At 34.0% G+C, this 18,888-nt stretch overlaps 2 protein-coding genes across 11 annotated transcripts; one reads left to right on the forward strand and one right to left on the reverse strand.

Moving 5' to 3' along the window:
• Positions 1-585: 585 nt before the first annotated feature.
• Positions 586-13,054, reverse strand: LOC113723515 (uncharacterized). Of its 8 annotated transcripts, none has more exons than XM_027246570.2 (9): positions 11,276-13,054; positions 9,683-9,857; positions 8,807-8,922; positions 6,694-6,753; positions 5,025-5,172; positions 4,519-4,585; positions 1,940-2,011; positions 1,746-1,811; positions 586-1,004 (listed from the first exon to the last, which is right to left on the reverse strand). In XM_027246570.2, exons 1-9 carry the CDS (start codon positions 11,502-11,504, stop codon positions 870-872), a joined length of 1,068 nt encoding a protein of 355 aa, XP_027102371.1. In that variant the 5' UTR covers positions 11,505-13,054; the 3' UTR covers positions 586-869. The 8 variants fall into 8 exon arrangements, with proteins under 8 accessions (XP_027102371.1, XP_071904718.1, XP_071904717.1 ...); XM_072048617.1 differs by lacking the exon at positions 9,683-9,857 and having other exon boundaries at positions 8,807-8,897; positions 11,276-11,429; positions 11,518-13,052; XM_072048616.1 differs by lacking the exon at positions 9,683-9,857 and having other exon boundaries at positions 11,276-11,429; positions 11,518-13,051.
• Positions 13,055-14,613: 1,559 nt separating this feature from the next.
• On the forward strand, positions 14,614-18,076 carry LOC140006541 (BTB/POZ domain-containing protein At5g17580-like). 3 transcript variants are annotated; one of them, XM_072048605.1, is made up of 4 exons: positions 14,614-15,319; positions 15,913-16,018; positions 16,096-16,165; positions 16,319-18,076. In XM_072048605.1, the coding sequence occupies exons 2-4, from the start codon at positions 15,984-15,986 to the stop codon at positions 17,939-17,941; spliced, it is 1,728 nt and encodes a 575-aa protein (XP_071904706.1). In that variant the 5' UTR covers positions 14,614-15,319; positions 15,913-15,983; the 3' UTR covers positions 17,942-18,076. The 3 variants fall into 3 exon arrangements, with proteins under 3 accessions (XP_071904706.1, XP_071904707.1, XP_071904705.1); XM_072048606.1 differs by having other exon boundaries at positions 15,920-16,018; XM_072048604.1 differs by having other exon boundaries at positions 14,614-16,018.
• Positions 18,077-18,888: the final 812 nt, after the last annotated feature.

The following is an 18,888-nucleotide window of genomic DNA, read 5'->3' on the forward strand; positions in this document are numbered from 1 at the left end:
CTAACCATAATATATTTCAAAACATACTTTTTAAATTTATGATTTTCTAATATTTTCATTATCAATTAACACTGTAGTCGAAATATTGGCACTCAGCATTGTAACAGACCTCTCATTATCATTGCCGATTTTTTGACCGAATTTTTTTCCCCTTCTTTTGGTGGAATAATTCGATGAATTAATTGCTTTGGCGTTATTTATCCCAACTTAGCTTTGTTGAACTGATGGGAATACTGAGAATCTTATTTTAGATGAATTAACTTCAATAAGAATTGCCCAAACAAATTGTATGTTATTGTAAATTGGTTTCTCTGACAAAATGAAGCATAGCAAAGGATTGTTACTGCATACGCTTTATCTAGAGAAGAGGCAAACTCATCTAATCTTATTTTAGATGAACATCAGATTGAAGATTTCTTGGTGCTCAATATATATGTATATGTGTGTATATATATATATATATAGACATGTATAGACACACATCATGATTCCAACATTAATGGAAATTCTCGACAAAGAAACAACATCTTTATATTTTTTGACCCTTAAAAAATCGTTTTGAATTAGGACAAGAAGATGCAAAAATGAGCAAGCAGCAAAATTAGCACGTTGTTAAGCTGTTGCCTGCAAAACTCCCCCCAGAGTAAAAAAAATACAAGATGGTCACAAATTCTATAGTACAGTCTATATTGATATCCTTGTCATCTCTATTTTGCACAATAAAGCTGTCGCTGATACGCAGGTAGGAGCTGTAAAGTCACAGGTGGTATTGAAACCCTTTTGGCATGAAGGCAAGCACAAAAGAGTCTTTTCTGCACCGAATTGGGGTGAATATATCCTCGACAGATTGAGTTCAACAACAAAATGTTTCAATCAACCTCTTTTTCGGGTCCAACGTACATAGTACAACATGCTGAAATCAAGATAAGTGTACAGCCAACTAGTCTACCAAATGTTGGAACTATTCTAGATAAGCTCATTCCAAGCAATTGAGTTGAAGCAGCCTAATAACAACACCAAGGAGAAGGAAAGAGGATGCAATTAGCAAGAGATATTGTGTTAGGTTTCAAATGCAGTCGTGTAACTAGCATGAAATTAGGATATCAATTCAGCAACTATAATAATTATACAAGAGCCCAACAAATTCCAAATTCCAAACTCCATCTAACTGCTAACAACAGGGCCTTTAACTGCTACACTGTTAATCGTGGTGTTTGAACTAACTAACAACTTCCTATTAGCTAACACTTCTTTCCCGGCTTGTAAATTGCGGAGCGGATTAGAAATCTAACACTTCCATAAGACACTATCACAAACATGAAAGCATACAACTGCATATTTTTCCCTTTCAAGGATTCTCGTAGATATGAATCTCGAGTATATGTGGAGGCATATGGAAAAACTCATTAAGTCAGTGTTATTACATACTGTCAGTACAACTGATCAAATGTTGCATACTGTCATTAAGTCAAAGTTATTATCCAAAAAATAAGAAAAAAATCATTAAGTCAATGTGATCACATAACTACTTACAGATACAGGAGAACTCCCACAATAATAGGCCAGTTTGTTTCCACCTTTTTTTAATATATAAATTACCAAAGCCATAAAATGTATCATGACATCATCAGAAAGACACTGCATGTTCCTAACTGAATGTTACCACATAGAGAGTGAGACAGCTGGTATAAAAGAACTGCATCATATCCAGACTAAATGGTACAGTATGAAGCACTACATAATACCTGAAGATACAGAATATTCACAACTTTGCTGGTTTTCTCAAGCTGAAGTGCACGTGCTACAGTTATCTGAAGAGAGAAAAATGTGTCAATGGGCATCCAAGAAATAGTTATGATCAATATTCAGCCACAATTCGTTTTCAGATCAAATTTTGAAATTCAAACAATGTGAAAGGATTAGAGCTTCAGAGAGTGACCTCTGCCAAGAAAGCTAATGAACCAAGTATCACCATCAGAAGAAGAGTATAAAAACCAGGAAGCACAAAACCCTACATGAGTACACGAAAAAGAAATAGTTGTAAGAAAGCAAGATAAAAAATGATACATCATGTAGTTGGTAAACAGCAGATGTCTTTTAAATCAGTGCAATGTCTAAAACACGCAAAAGAAGCACACATCAGACGATCATTTACATACTTTTGTCCATGCCATTCGAAGCAAAAGATTACAAATTACAATCTTTATTCAACAAAAGAACCTAAACCAAGAGATATGATTAAAAGCTCGTGTCATCTTAATGCTTAATTCACTTAGAGAATAGAAAGGCTACAGCATTTACCTACGGAGTAAATATATATGGCCAAAAGACTCCACTTGTACATTGGATCTGACCTTTTACATTTTCTTGCACATAAAAGGACCTTCTAAACAATTTTCACAAGATTAAAATGTGCCCATAGGTATATCTATCTCAGGATGACAATCGACAAGCAACAATAGATTCTGCTGTTCGAGGTTAACCCGTGACCATGTAAGAATTACAACTCCAACAATCTACCTTTTTTTTCTTTTATTTGCACTTGCATTTTCTAATCTTTTATGTGGCAGTATATGTTGGCTTTCTAAATTACATTCAGTAACAAAACCATCCCATTAGTACCTTATACAATTTGATTTTCTAGTCAAGTTGTTGATTATATTTGAACTCCAACTTTCATATTAGCTTTATCAGTAAACAAAGGCATAAGATTATCTGCTGATAAACTTCCTTAGAATTTTGCTTTTACTTGAGTAGTTTATGCCAATAAAACTAAATAAGTTTGAAATTGCTATAATCTGTTAGGCAAAAAGGAAAAAATAGACTACCAAGCAAAGCCACAATAAAACCAAGTAGATCCAATGCACTCATCAGACAACCATAGTAGAAGCAACATTTTTTGTATGATTTATTGGGGTCAGGATTCTATAAAAAGAAAGTAAAAAAGGAAAAAAGCTCTTTTGTAATTCTTCTCCTTATTTCTGTCCTTGTGATGGCAAGATATAAGCTGCATAGTTGAAAGGAAAAACGCCGGCATTCAGGTCTGTTGAAAAGTTAATAATATTGTTATTACCACTGCTTGAGGCACACTCCATTTGTGTGCTACACAAGGGTGTGCTAAATAAGCAGAGAGAATGTAATTGTTGATTTAGGAGGTGATATATAGTCAATCTAGTAACTCAAAACCAGTAAGGAATTTTTTGAAACCACAAAAAATGACATGACACTAGTCTATCTTCAGGCTATAGATAGAGTAAGAGAAGATTATTGAAAGGAAAAGTCTACAATAAGTCTTTTTAATGAGATTGTATGTCCTAAACCTAAATGAAACATGAGATTGCATGTCTTCACAAAAGCACAGAATCTTTTTGAGGATGACGGCAGATAGGAGTAATCATCCCAAACTCTATGCCCAAGCCAAGAAAGTGTATATTTTGGACAAAAGAAACTACATGAGCAATAAAAGTGAAGGGGACTGAGTCTTGTTATGCAGGAGACTAAACAGACTATTCCTTCTCTCTTACAGATACCTTAGTCTCTTTTTTTCCACGAAGGGGATGAAGGGGGTTAACATACCGAGCTATCCCTTCTCTATCATTTTTTTGTGAGTTCTGAGCTCCTAAGCACCTTGCTATAAAGTTCTTAGGGCTGTTTAAAGTAGCTTCCATTCGCTCATTGTTATTTCCTAATGCCTTTAGTGCATGGACTGATATTATACAAAAAGCAAAAGAAAAACAGTACTTCCCTAATGAGAGCCCCAACTAGAATACAGTGGTGACCAAAATATCATAAAAAAAGCAAAAGAAACTTGCAAAAGCATATAATAAATAAATAGTATCTATAAACAGCTTGAAACCAATAATGAATTACCTCTACTTTTCAGTTTTAACATTAAAAAAGGCATGGGCACATTGTAAAACAAGACAAATGGAGAAAGATAAAGATACTCAGTTGAATATTTTTTTTTTAAATGCGTTTTAGGAGATATCAGTTCAAATGAAACCTGAAAATTGTCAGCAACTAATGGCACAGAATAATCACTTAAAAGTTTAACTCATCCAAACGAAATTGTGTTAAACAACATATATGAGAAAGTTATACACCCTCATTACACAAAAAGGAACTACATTTCTAGCAGCCGTCACAATTACAAATCACGCACTAGAGCACATTGGTAACATTAAAAAGGGAGTAGAAGCACCTTAGATCTCTTGAAATTTCATATGAAAAGACTTGCACCACATTCACCACCTACCCAGTCCCCAAGTGATTTAAGTCTCAATAATTTTTTTTTTTTTTTTTGACAGTCACAACAAGTCATGGCGCAACTAGATGCAATAGCTTTCAGATAAGCAAATAATTGCAACCCTTTTCAATTTAATTTGGAAAACATCATCATTTCAAATATCCATAAACTTGCATGTAATAACACATCTAGGCAATAGCTCATAAAGAAACATGAAATGAATGATACAAACATACAGCAATAAGAAATTTTAACTCAAATTGCAATCTTACTTCAAAGATGAATGCACATATTGCTGCAGCAGGAGTGGCAAATAAGCCAAATGCAAAGACAGTGAGTCTGAAACATCAAAAGAAAACTATCAGAAAAATTGGGAACAGATAAAAAGGCCAATTATGACATACCCACTCATGTAATTTGTATACTTCAAAGGTGTCCAAGATGAAAACTAACATCACAATTTGTTTGGATGAATATCACTGGTCTATCTGATTAAAGCCTCAAACCAAAAAGACAAATAACAGTTCTCAATGTCATAGGAAAGCAACTCTAGTATATTTATTAATGTAAGAAGACAACCAAAGGAGCAAAATATACATTGATAAATAGGACCAAAAGTTTTAGAAATGTAACTTTATTAAATGGGGTAAACCAAAGTTCTTTTCTCCCTCCATTTCCCCACTAGTCAACTATACTCATCCCACCCATCTTCTGAAGTGTAGGAAGTAAATATGTACAAATCAATCAATGAACCAGACAAGCAAACCATTGATCTTACAAAGGTTGATCAGCTGCCTTAGCTCCAGCCCTTATAAAGCAGTAGCTAACTCCGCCAACTGTTGATGAAACTAAACCAACTAGAACTGCATATAAATGATTACTTCCCTTGACATAAGAAATATTTGCTTCTCCAGCTTCAGTTGAGCCTGCCACAAAAAGTTGGACAAATGACACTAATAACAAACAATTCAGTAATGCTAAAGCAGGACATAAGGTATCTGATTATACTATTAGAACATCAGAGGGTGCAGAAAAATTTTATCACTCCTCTTATTTATGATCCCAAGGAAAATAGTAGAGGACAATGAAAATCCTTAAATGGTTTTATGCCTATGGTGGTAAAACTTATTTTAGAAGGCTTTAAGATATTAAAAATTTAGGAACTTGCTAACTAGTTAAAAAGTATAGATGGAAATAGTGCTCTTACAAATATAAATAATAACAGCAACCAGAAAACTAGAATTTTGAGAGAAGCTTTGCAGGATAGTTGCTAATTAACAGGGAGATCCTGGGTAATTTCTGATTTTACAGCATTTCAGATCATTGTACTACTAATTAGAGTATAGATTTCTCTTGCATAGTAGCATAGACCTTTAAAATTTCCATGAATACCATAGAAAAAACTAATGCTTTCTTGACCTTTCATGGGTCAACTACCAGAGAATACATGGCAATCCTCTGCATAGCTTTCAAAATGAAATGACAAATGACAGCTCTTCTAAGTGTTGTGGCAAAATATCAGTCAGGAAATTGTAAGCTAGGAAAAATAATCACCGATTATCCGCTGCTTTAGCAAAATTAATGGTTTGGAATTGAATTCAAACAGGAATCCTTTGGAGCAAACATGCCGAATATATTCCTAACCCTGAAAACATTTACATAAGGATTAAGGACAGCCTAAGCTAGATTAGCTTCAGCTGGGTAATGTTATCTTTCTTCTCTTTTAAAGGTAGTTCACTTGCAACAATTCAGAAAGGAGATTTGTGATCTTAGTGGTACTCTAGTAACTGAACATGGACAAATGGAGACTGTATAAGCATTTGAGCTGTGTAAAGAGATGCACTGGCAAGTTAGGACAGTGCCATAGAAGTATCTATTACTTCTTGCATTTAGTATCCCAGTTTCACGCTAAAGTTTGTCAAATCTTGATAACAGCTTGAACTTTTTTTATTTCTTTCTCTAGAACTATTTCCAAGATCCAGCTTATTCTTATTTTTAATTAAAAAGCAATTAAATATCTAGCTTCCTTGAACTCTTGGATGCTAAATTTGAGGAATAAAATGGAATTACCCATGTCAAAGATGCATAAGGATTGCATAGCTAGAAATATTTTGTATTCTGATAAGTTGGCATTAAGATAAGGTTTGAAGATCCATGCACTAAGTACACTAAGCTTTTAATATGTCATCAGGCTTTTACACTAGGCAGAAATGACAGCTGCAAATATATCTTTCCATATATTTAGAGAAATATGCTTACTTGACTCAGTTTAACAGGTTGTGTTCTGTATAATGTGATCATTGTTATAGAAGTTGAAACAAACATAAGGAAAATGAAAATGCAGGTACATGGGAATATCGATACTCAAAATTAATAAGTTGCATTCCTTCTTCAAGAAGCCAGTCTCATAGAATTACATAAGAAGCTCCACAAACTCGCTTGTTTACCTTGTATGTTGAGCACTGGCCGGAAGATAAAAAGTACGCCAAAGAAACTGCAAGCAAGACCTGTAGAGTGGGTCAAAGTAAACACAAAATGAACAAAAAAGAGGAATACAAAATAAAAAGAATATTTATATTTAAGGGACACAACAAGCAAAATGAAAGATAAGATATAGCTGGAACAGAAGATAGAAAACTTGAAACCTCTTTACACCCAAAGGTGAAGTAAAAATTGGAAATGACGAACTTGTCTCCTACAGTCTTCCAAATGACCCAACTAACTAGTAAACACTTCTAATGCACTGTGATCTTCAGATTCAACATAGGCAACAAGGATATGGTTAGACATCAAATTCGGAATGAAAAAGCAGCAATGTGAGCTTGTCCCTAATTATGCTCATTCCTTCCCTAATTAAACACCCCACTGTTGCATCAATAATGATCTTACTAACAAAACTTCTAAAACTTCTTGGCATTCATGGTGTATTTTCTGAGCATTAAGGTAAGACATCAAATTCGGAATGAAAAAGCAGCAATGTGAGCTTGTCCCTAATTATGCTCATTCCTTCCCTAATTAAACACCCCACTGTTGCATCAATAATGATCTTACTAACAAAACTTCTAAAACTTCTTGGCATTCATGGTGTATTTTCTGAGCATTAAGGTAACATTGACCTATTTTATCTTCCAATTTGCTTGTCCCTGTGGAATGGCTCTTACAAGAAACGAGATCTTGAACCATTTGTCCAATGAAAAGAATCTTTGGGGCATGCTTTAGATTCCTATATAACAAGAGGACCAGCTTTCTGATTAGAGGCAAGCAACATGGGGAAGCATATATTGGTGAGTTTGATGATTCAGCCTAAGTAGGAGGATTAATGAATGATGAATTATCTGTTAGAGGCCCAGTTGTTAAAAATCTAGTAATTCAGCTGCTTGATGCTAAAGCTGGTTCGGGAGTTGAAATAAGGAATCCTACAGAAACTTGTCCTCAAGGTGCCTCCCTGGAAACAACGGACGCTGAGCCTTAATGAGAGTTCTTATTGGAGAATACTGCATCACATGTCAATAAGCAGAAGACCTGCATCTGCTGCCCTTTGCTCTTAAGAATGTTTTTCGTTTGGTTTTAGCCACTAGAAATCAAGTCTTCTATAATCAACAGAATGAAGCAATAAATTTAAGGAAGAGTAAGTTTACTGCAAACATTGGCTAACTTCAAAAAAAACCATGTTCAGAGATTGGAAACAGTTTTGGGTTATGTAATGCTGTCACAGTATATTAATGATTCCTCTAGCATTGAGCATGGTTTCCAATATAACTGCATCAAAGATATTTCAGAAATTTTGGAAGTACTTTTTATGTATTTTTTAGGTTTGGCATGTAGTCCACTTGGATTAGGTTTTAAAAGCGCAAATATATTTGGGGTTGGAATCAAGTCCTATCAGCAATCGATAAAACACCAAGGATAACTTGTTGCTAAGGCACAAAAGTCAACCTCAATCAGATTTAGCTGGTCTCAACAATATTTCTCTGTGTAGTATCTGATGCCAATGTCCCAAGGTAGGGCATCCCAAATGCTCCAATTAACGATGACCCTTCTTGTAGCTATAATTCAAGCTTTGCAGCCATTCTTTTAGAGTGTATGATGTTATTACAAGCCTAATGTCTTTAGTATTTAGGTCAAACTTCGCACTTACCTGTTCTTTAGAGCTAATTCAAAGCTTCATTTTCCTCTTTTACCAGAAGAATTTCAATACTCAGAAATCCGATATTCCTTAATCTTAACCAATGAAGATTGCATAATTTCCTTAACCAACTTCGTTTTTCAATTAGACCGTCTAAGTCGTACTAAGTAGTACTTGAAAACTTTTCTCAATGCGTCTTCAGGAAATTTTCTACTTCATGGAGAACTTGTAAACTTTTCTCCTTTTCTCTTCAAAAGACCTAGTTGTGTCCAAGGCCTACTAAGCAGTACTTCTAGACTTTTATCCTTATCTCTTCAGATTACCTTCTACTTCCAACAGACTGATAATTGCAAATAGGTTTGCAGTACATGTAATAGTTGCCTAAATTACAGATATATTGTCACTGTAGAATGTCTAATAACAAAGAAAATTACCTCCTATTTCTGCAATTTTTAACTTCTCATGCAATATGACTCTTGCAGCAACTGCAGCCACAATTGGAGTAGTAAAGTTCAACATGATTGCCTGAGAAAGAGGTACTCTTTGAATGCTGAAAAGGAAATTAGCTCACACATTGTCACAAGTAAATCATCAAAGTCCACAAACATAACTCACCAAAAAAGAAAAACCAAACGCATGGAACAGCAGAGTAAAATAAAAGAACAAAATATTTAATTATGCAAATGAGAACATCAACCCCCCTCCCCTCCCCCCCCCCCCCCCCCCAAAAAAAAAGAACTAGCTCTGACGAACAACCCAAAAAATAGAAGAGAAAAGAAATTATATAACGGCTAAAAATGCTGCAAATGAGTTCCTTAGAAAGTCAAAGAATAGAACATGAGCAGATTTATTATCATTCCAACTGCCAATAAGGGTGATCTAAGTGCTACTTGAAAAACTGAAAGCAGCGTTGTAACAGATACAGTTTTTGCATAGTGGTGTGTAATATTGTGTAAGCTCAAAAGCTGTATTTGACAAAACAAAATAATTTAGCATGTGTACATCTAGAAAATGTTTAAGAACCAGAAAGTAAAAATGTAAGATAGATAAAAATATAGTGGCTTTATACACAATCTCAAAAGCACTCTAAGTTCTGCAGACAAGACCTAAAAGAAGCACTTCTGTAGCAACAGAGTATAGATACAATCTGTAATAAGTCCTCGGAAAAGGCTAAATCATGCTTCCACTTATTAAAATGATGTATAAACTGCATGGAAGAGAAATTTACAATAAACAAGATCAGCAGCTGAGCTTACTAAGTTGTTAGTCTGACCAAATGCAACTCAATTGGTTCAAGCATTAGAACTCACCAATAAATAAAACTCAACAATGAGAGGTATCCCATGAATGCTCTTAGAACCAATAGTTTTCTGACACTTGATGTACCAAATATTGGCTGTCTGCTTCTTTTCAACCATACAAACGACAAAATCAAAATAACTGTACATCTGGTAAATGCCATCTCAAAAAGAGGAATTGATTGAGCTGTCATTAAGGATGAGCAAAACGATTTATTCCATTAGAATGGGCACAACTTGAAGCATGGGAAGAGACAAGACATTACATGCCCTGAATGAAAAGATTACCCTGTCATTTTAATGACGAAAGATGAAAGTATAAAAGGACCCATTTCAATTAGAGATTCATATCAAAGTAAATAAAGGGGTAATCACGAAAACTCAGAACGAATGCTACATAATATACTTCTAAGATTTACCAAAAACCACCATTCTAACATCTAACTCTTTGCTCTGATTAAAAATCTGTATTGAGTTTCAAGATGGACATTATCGTGGTTGAAGCTAATATTGCAGAGCTGACCAAGCACTAAAAACAGAAAAATCTGTAACATGGTGACTTATAGAGCCAGGGCACCGTAAATCTTGCAGATCCATGGTCCAATTTTAAATGGAAAGCAGCATATTGAACTTGAAACATTTCTCACAATTCTCAAATATGTAAATAGTTGTTCAGCTTTAGCTGAAATGCCCACATTTGCATTAATTAAGCAGAAAAAAGAAAAGGATGTATTCAGACTTCTAAACAAAATAAATTAACTAGTAAAAAAAGAAACATTGCAATTATAGAGGAAAAAAGAGTAATATCCAGTCAATTCACCAAAGAATTGTCAATCAGTTAATTACATTTACTAAGACAAAAATTTAATGATTTATTACTTCATGAAAACATCTAAATATCATCTCTTCATATAATGGTTCAACTTTATATTTCTAATTGGATATTTTACCATCCAATTACTCTATGTATTATGGTCATCAAAGGACTGGAGAATCCATTAGTTTTGACAAACCAAAAAAGGATTTAACTGAAGGAAATCTCAACGTAAAGGAGATAAGAGGAAATCTCTGGCATAATTAAGCTTATATATGCCTTAAATGTCTTTGACTCTTTGACTCCTAAGACCACTATTTGACATCACCATAATTTAAAGCTATGCATACAATATTTTCCATGGTCGAGTGGGGGACATAGTCAAAGAAAATACAGCCAGTCATGGAGGAGAGGAGGGAAGCTCCCATATTTGAAAGATAAGGAACCTTCAAGCCCGAATCATGTACTCCACCTTTTCAATTGAAGGCCCAAATTTTCATCTACATAGTTCGGAAGGATTAGCTTTCACTCCTTACATTGATCACATAAAGTTATTAATGAGAGGACAAATCTTCACCAATCTCTTTCTCGTAAAGGAAGATGTAATTGGCCTCATGTTTATTCACACCAAGAAAAAAGATGATAACTAAATAAATCACACAAAGCTTATAATTGAAACCACAGAAATAAAGATCTCTCTTCAAAGTGCTAAGCAACTAACAACTTGTTCAAAATAACTTTTTGTTTGATTGAGAGCTATTATTCGTAAATTGAATCAGTGAGTTACTTACCAGTGAAAACATCTGAAAGAACTTCCATGATACAGTAGATAATAGATGATAAGGCCATGCATAGCATACCAGAGTACCTAGAACCATCCCATATCCAAACGGTAAACTGCACGAATGGTGATGTCTCTGTTTCAGCCAATCTTGTTATTTGCTCCTGTAAGATACTAAAAGTAAGAAATATAATAGCCTTTCCTATGTTTAACCAACATATTTGAAGCAGAACAAGCATAAGTGATTCATACCAATAAAACTATGGCCAGAAACAATTTACTTCTCTGGGAAACCAAATTAGCACATGAAATACTAGCCATCAACCAGATAACAAATTCTACCCACTGATGCATTCTGAACAAGACTAGAAATTTTTTTTCTTGATATATGTGTGTAAATTGGAATAAAACACAAGAATCAAGCAGCAGTACAATGCCTTTACATGAGAATCCCAACTCAAGAAAATTAAAAGACAATAAAAACTAGACAGCCAAAACAAAGACTTTTGAAGCTTCAATTTAATCATAATGATCAGCCAACCACTAAATACTCATCCTACTGCAAGAATTGATACTTCCTATTTCAGACAGATGTAACTTTGACTCATCATATTTTCAAACAACATCAGAAAACTATAAAAAAAAAAAATCAAAGGAAAACAGTAACAGATACAAAAGAGCTACTTATAGCATTCAATTAAATTTAAGGAGAAAGAGCAATATCCCAAATCCACTAGAAATCTAACACCAGTCATGTAAAACAAAGAGAATGATATTTCAGTAGGTAATCAAGTTCTTTTAAGTTATGTAGAAATAAGTGGCAAATAATGCCGTTACTCCCCTTTTCCAGTAAGGGTTTTGGTCAGTGAATTGTAATTAGTGTTTAGAGTTAACTACAGTAAACAATCACCAGCAATGACAGAATAGTCTATTTGCCCCTTCAAGAGTACTAACAGAATTAAACAGCTGGGACAAGATTAAAAGAAATTCAGATACTTGGGCTTCCATCTGAGGAGGTTAACTGTCATTAATGTTCTCTCCCACTTAGAAATTGTCAATTATGCTTCCTAAAGTATTGGAAGAAAACCAATAAAGTGAACAAGTTCCATGGAATTTCCAATGGGAAGAATATAAACCATCTCATCTTCATCAATTTCTCAGCTCAATCTTCAGCAATTCCTGATAATCTATCAAACTTAGAATCACTTGGCCATAAAATCCATCTTACTAAACCATCCACCGATCCAGCATTTGATACTACCAGATATTCATCGTCTTTCAAACAGGTAAAGTACTGGATCTAAAACCATTCCCTTTCAAATAATAATCAACCCTTTTTTTCAAACAATCAACCTTATAATAGCACAAAACTTTGATCGCCAGCTCAACACAACTAACCAAAAATCGAAAATTAAGTAGCTTATATTCAAAGCTTTGAAATTTCATCCTTTATCACAAATAAATAACTATTACATATATTTTCCTATTCATAAGTAGTTTCTCAAGAAATATAATTGACAGTGATCACCCAACAACAAAAAGAATACGATTCCAGTATAAGCAAAGTCAAGTCTATGCAATTTTAAGGAGTGAAGTTCAACTTAGATTAGAAACATATCCGAATTTCAAATACTAGCTCCAAAAATCTACTATACTAAGCTCGGCTTGATCAAATAAATAAACATTTTTTTCCGTTTGAGTAATTAACTATCTATAGAACATTATTTCTACTGTAAATTACACAAATAAACAAATGTTTGAAGCCAAAAAAAAAAAATTCATAAGAAGGAACCATATAAAATTATAAACTACCAAAATTACCATGCTATATTCGCCACAAAAAAAAATAAAACAAAATAAAATAAAATAAATCATGGAAGTCAATTTCATTTTTTGTTTTCTTTTCTTGGAAAAAAAATAAGAATCTTTGTGGTCACATTTTCAAGTTTGTGTCCAACCACATTAATATTTTGTTGGTGATAATTGGTGGATATATCAATTTTGCAAGAAAATTAGTTTGTTAATTATATTTCGGAAAATAACTTAATTTTTTTTTTAAATCTAGCTAACGTTCTAGTATGGCTTGTAGAACTTTTCTTGCTTCATTTCTTATTTTCTTCTTGGTTTTATCCATCTAAATCTTTCAGAGATTTGAAAATAACAGAAAGGGATAATTTCAGAAACCTCCCCTGAGGTTTATAACAGTTTCACTGCCCTCCCTTGAAGTTTTCAAAATATCATTAACCTCCCTTAAAACTAATGTTCTTGTAACAAATTAGTCTAATTCAAAAAATCAACAATAAAAAAATGATTTCAAGAGTAAGAAGAATATTTCATACCAAAAATACCCCTTAACTTATTACTAATTGGTTATCAAAAGGAAGTATTAGTTAAAAATAGATAATAAAGACTAAACCCTAGCATGAATGTAATAGAATTTAGTAATAATAACCATTTTCATAGTACTATATAAAATAACAAAATCAAAGTATTGGAGAGGAAAACTTATTAATTTGGAATCAAGATTTATGCAAAAATTTTCTAAACTCTTATAACTAGTTTGGGAGCTGCGATTTGATGAAAAAAAATGTGATAAAAAAGACACTCTTTCTAGTATTTGGGAGTTTTTAAAGAACAGCAAAGGATGAAAAGCGTCTAATTTGGACGAATGAGCTCCCATTGTTATGACTACCAAAGTTTTCCGCCCAAATGCAGGCGGAAAGCATTACAAAAGCCAAGAATGCCTAATAAAATTTTTCTAAATGCCAATTTTGTCCTCAAGGGTATACTAAACAAATTTTTATTGACATATATACCCAAAATCATGCCTTTTCCTACTTTAATTCTCAAACAATATTAAAAACTCTTCTCTTCTTTTCTTTCATAACTTAACATTTCCCATGTTTTTTTTTCTAAGCTAAACATTCAAACTAGCTATTAGTATCAAAATTTGAAAGATTTTGAAAAGGAATTGAACAAAACAAGTATGGCCTTTATAAGAAAAAAATCACTATAGATGGCAAATGATAAAAAATATGAGTAACTCTTATATATACTAACAGTGTATACACTATCACGGTTCGATGAATGATATTTGCGCAAAATTTGGGTTTCAAATTTAGATTCAGATTATGTGTCGTGCATCCAATGGTAAAAATGCATATACTGTTAGTGTATAGAAAATGAATAGAAATTTCCATCATTTGTAATTTAAAAAAAATACAACTCTCAAGTAACGTTTGGATTAATAAAAGGGTATGATTTTAATGGAAAAGCAAATAAATCAAAGTAGAAAAAAAATTTTCTAACCATTTTGTTTGGATTACTTATACAAAGAAAATAAAAGAAAGACCAAATATTTTGGAAAAGAAGGGAAAGAATAGATTATGTGCAGTTACATTTTATCCATAACTTAATAAAATCTAATTGTAAACATATTTAATACTTTACCCTCTTTTGTGTATTTTCATATTCATCTTGTTTTTCTTATGAAAAAATTATGAAATAATAATATTTAATCAGAATTTTAATCTTTGTTTAGGAGAAAGAAATTATAAGAACTACTAAAATATAGAAAAAGAATTTTAAAATGCTAGCAATTATCGTTATAAAATTTAGTATTCAAGATTTTCAATTTTTTTATATTCAAAATCATGGTTAATTTAGTACAAGTAACTAAATTGTTTCTCTCCATATAAATACGTAATATTTCCTAAGTTGTAAGGATAGTATAGTCATGTCACCATTTATGAGATAAGCATTGGGTTCCAAATGACTAATAGGGGAGGTAAGTGGTATTTTCAAAACTTCAAGAGAGGGCAATGCAATTATCAGAAACCTCAAGGAGATTTCTGAAATTATCCCTAACAGAAATCCTGATTTTTGGGTTGAACGTTGGAAGAGTCAAACAGTAGGATAAACATTCACATGTTATATGTTCATCTACACTTATATGTCTAGTAACAATGAAGAGAATTCTCAGCTTTCACAAAATATGCAAAACTTTTGTGTTGCTGCTGGATCTAGTACTAAGGTGAAAAAGCCCTTCAAGAAGGTACTACCATTATTTTCCACACCTTTATTACTTCACTATTTTCCAAAATTTTCCTCTAGTTTACCAATTTGTCTTTTTAAAACGTGGTTTTGGGGAAGTTTTACAGTGCATTTTGATGTCTATTATGACACGCATGTTTTATTGGTTATATTTTTTGCTGGTGCAATTATTGGAATTGAATCACAAGTTGCAATGGTCTTTTAGTGTGAGTGATGATCATACTTGGCTTTAATTTGACTGAGTTACACATTAGGCTGCCTATAGCCATTGAAAACTGTTCTTTACATCATCTACAGGATCTTTGTTGTTCAAAATAAGCACTAAATTTCATGATTATGTAGCTAAAAAGTTTATACCGTATTCAATGTAACACTGATACCAGAAGTTATTTAAGTTTCAATTGAGCATCTGTTGATTGAAGTATGGGCTGGAAAACTTAAGTTATGGTTACTGCATTACATATCACCTCAGATGCACTGTTGTTGCTTCACAAATATCTGTATATTATTGCAAATGAACCAAGTTAAGAACATACTAATTTGTTGTATTACTGGAGAATAATTTGATCTCAGGGTTTCAAGATTTTTGTCTAGCTTGCAGATTTGAATAATCATCATCTCCTTGTTCTGGAACCAATTTGTTGTATCACTGGAAGCTATATATAATGGCCACCGGGCAGTTTATAGATTCTGCAACCAGGTAATAAGTTAAGGACCATACCCTTCTTTGTTAATCTAGGAATCAATTCTGTAAACCATTTTTTCTTCTTTGATCAGGAAGTCAAAATCTAAAGCATCATCAGAAGTGCAACTTTGTGTTGATGGTGTACCTTTTACACTAGACAGGGTAAGAACATCCTCTAGATGCAGCCATTTCGCTTCCCATTTTTTTCATCCTCTAATTGGTTAAGGAAATCTTGTCTTTTAAAGGCCCTGATTTAGATATCCCTTCTGCTTTGTTTAAAGTTTATATAAATCTGATAGTTGTTAACTGTATTAGGAACTTCTGGCTTCTAAATCATCAAAGCTAGCTGTGTTGCTCAAAGATCATCCAAGTGAGGATCTCACAAATGTTCTTAGAGATGCCCCTGCTGACCCAGAAACATTTGAGCTAGTTGCAAGATTCTGCCATGGTTACGAAATCAACCTGTCAACCGAAAATGTCACGCATGTTGCTTGCCTAGCCCACTACCTTGGAATGACTGAGAGCCACTGCACCAATAATTTGTTCAGCAAGGCTCTGGACTTCTTTGAACACCAAGTTGTTTCTAGTTGGAACAAATCCATTAGAGCCCTCAAGGCCGCAGAGGATATTCTTCAACAAGCAGCGGATCTTGGCCTGGTTGGTGCCTGTGTCGAATCAATAATCTTAAAGGCTTTGGAACATCCACATCTTCTTGGAGAATCATTCAAGGACTTGACCTCCAATGATGAAGGAGAGGACAATGAAAATTACTTCAGGCCAAATGTGCGGAGGAAACTCTTTGCTTTGGAATGGAAATCTGAAGATTTGTCAATATTGTCTCTCAGGCTCTATGAGCCCATCATTGGTGCAATGATTGAGCGGGAAATCCCAGCAGAATACATAGCTGCAGCTGTATGTCAGTATGCAAAAAAGTGGGTACTTTTCAGCATGAAAGAAGGGGATGATGGTTCAATTTACAAGAAAAGTATCCAGAGAGAGATAATTGAAGCAGTGGAGAGAATGTTACCAAATGCAAGAGGACTAATACCCTGCGCATTACTATTTGAAATGCTACGGTCTGCAATAGCCTTGGATGCTAGTAACGAGTGTAGAAATGGATTTGAAATCAGGATTGGGAAGCAATTAGACCAGGCGACTGTGAAAGATCTCCTGATACCTTCTCAAGGATATGCCAAGGAAGAACGGTATGACACAGAATGCGTGAGGAGGCTCATGAAGAATTTCTATCGCAATTATACTGGAAAAGATGGACATGAATTGATCACAGTGGCAGAACTTATTGAGAACTTTCTGATTGAAATTGCTAGTGACATAGACTTAAAGATGAGCACATTTATATCACTTGCTGACTTTTCACTTGCAGCATCTAGAGGAATTCTACAAAATTCAGATGGAATGTACAGGGCTATAGATATCTACTTAGACAAGCATAGATATCTGACAGAATCTGAGAGAGAAGAGGTATGCCACCTGTTGGATTGCAGCAAGATGTCTCCAGAAGCTTGCTTACATGCTTCAAGGAATGAAAGATTGCCTGTGAGAGTAATGGTGCAAGTGCTATTTGCAGTTCAGTTGCAAATGCGAGAGACTATGCCAAAGGAAATCAAGGGATCAGAGGAGGGGAGATTATTTTTAAAAGGGGCAGAGGAAGAGGAAGAGGAAGAGGAAGCAGCAACAAGGGGTTGCAACAGCGAAGAAGAAGTGATCAAGGCAGAGATGGAAAAGATGAGCAGCAAAGTGTTGGAACTGGAAAGAGAATGCGATATGATGAGAAGGGAAATCCTGAATGGTAGCTGCAGGAAAGCTAGAAAAGGAAAAGTGAACATGTGGAAAGAAATGAAGAGGAAGTTAGGATGCATAACCAGCATGCATGATTGCAACTGCCATGTCAAGAAGAAGAAGGTCCATCCAAAATAGGAATGCAAATATCAGCTTTCTTTCTTTGTACTCTTTTTCCTTATTCTTTTGTTTTTTTGACTTGAATATGTCTGATAGGATATTTCTGGAGATTGCTTATTAATTGATGGGACGACTATGAATGTTCTGCTCTAACTAGACCTTGATCTTTTGGCAGTTCTAGTTTAAGTGGTTCTCATTTCAAGTTTCATTTTTTCAATTATTTGTTGCTAAGTCAAAAGTTATTTTCTACTTCTTAGATTATGTTGGAAAGTGAAACTATGTAATTTTCCATAGTACGGCACAGCACCTGTGATGATACAGATTTTTGTTGGTTATCATTTCCTGCATCAAATGTGAATGCAGAATTAAGTTCTTTTCTTCTAGTGTTAAGGATGGTTGGTGGCAATAGAAAAACCAAATGAAGCCATGATCTGAGTTTCAAGCAAATTGTGCTACCTGTTCTGCAATATTGCACCAAGTTTTTTTCCATTGATATTTTATGTAGCGTTAATCATGCTTTGCCCTCTCAACGCAATACGGAATCACCCTTTATCATTCCAATATTGGATATATCCACTTTGTTCCCCACCTCCTGCCTTTTCTTTCTCTTTTGGATCTAACGTCAACAATCTATTCTACTCTTATGCTAGAGGGGAGAGCGTAATTAGACTTGTACGAGATTGGAGGTGAGTTTTTAAACCAGACAAGTGTATTAATGCATTTTCTAAATCTTATGACGAAAGGAAGTATTATACTTCCCGCTAATGCACGAGGGAGGGCAGACCAAAGCCCAATGGTTGCATGTATACACTTTGTCACCTCACTTGGGCAAATTTTTAGAAATAATGTAAAAAAAAGTCACAAATTTAGGGGGAAATGCACACCATTTCTTCATATAGGGTCACTGCAATTGAGCTATGCAGCACCTTGACATATCATTTCCTTTTTCATTTTTTTCAACACCA

The sequence above is a fragment of the Coffea arabica genome, chromosome 5e, assembly GCF_036785885.1.
Source record: "Coffea arabica cultivar ET-39 chromosome 5e, Coffea Arabica ET-39 HiFi, whole genome shotgun sequence".
Classification (NCBI taxonomy): domain Eukaryota; kingdom Viridiplantae; phylum Streptophyta; class Magnoliopsida; order Gentianales; family Rubiaceae; genus Coffea; species Coffea arabica.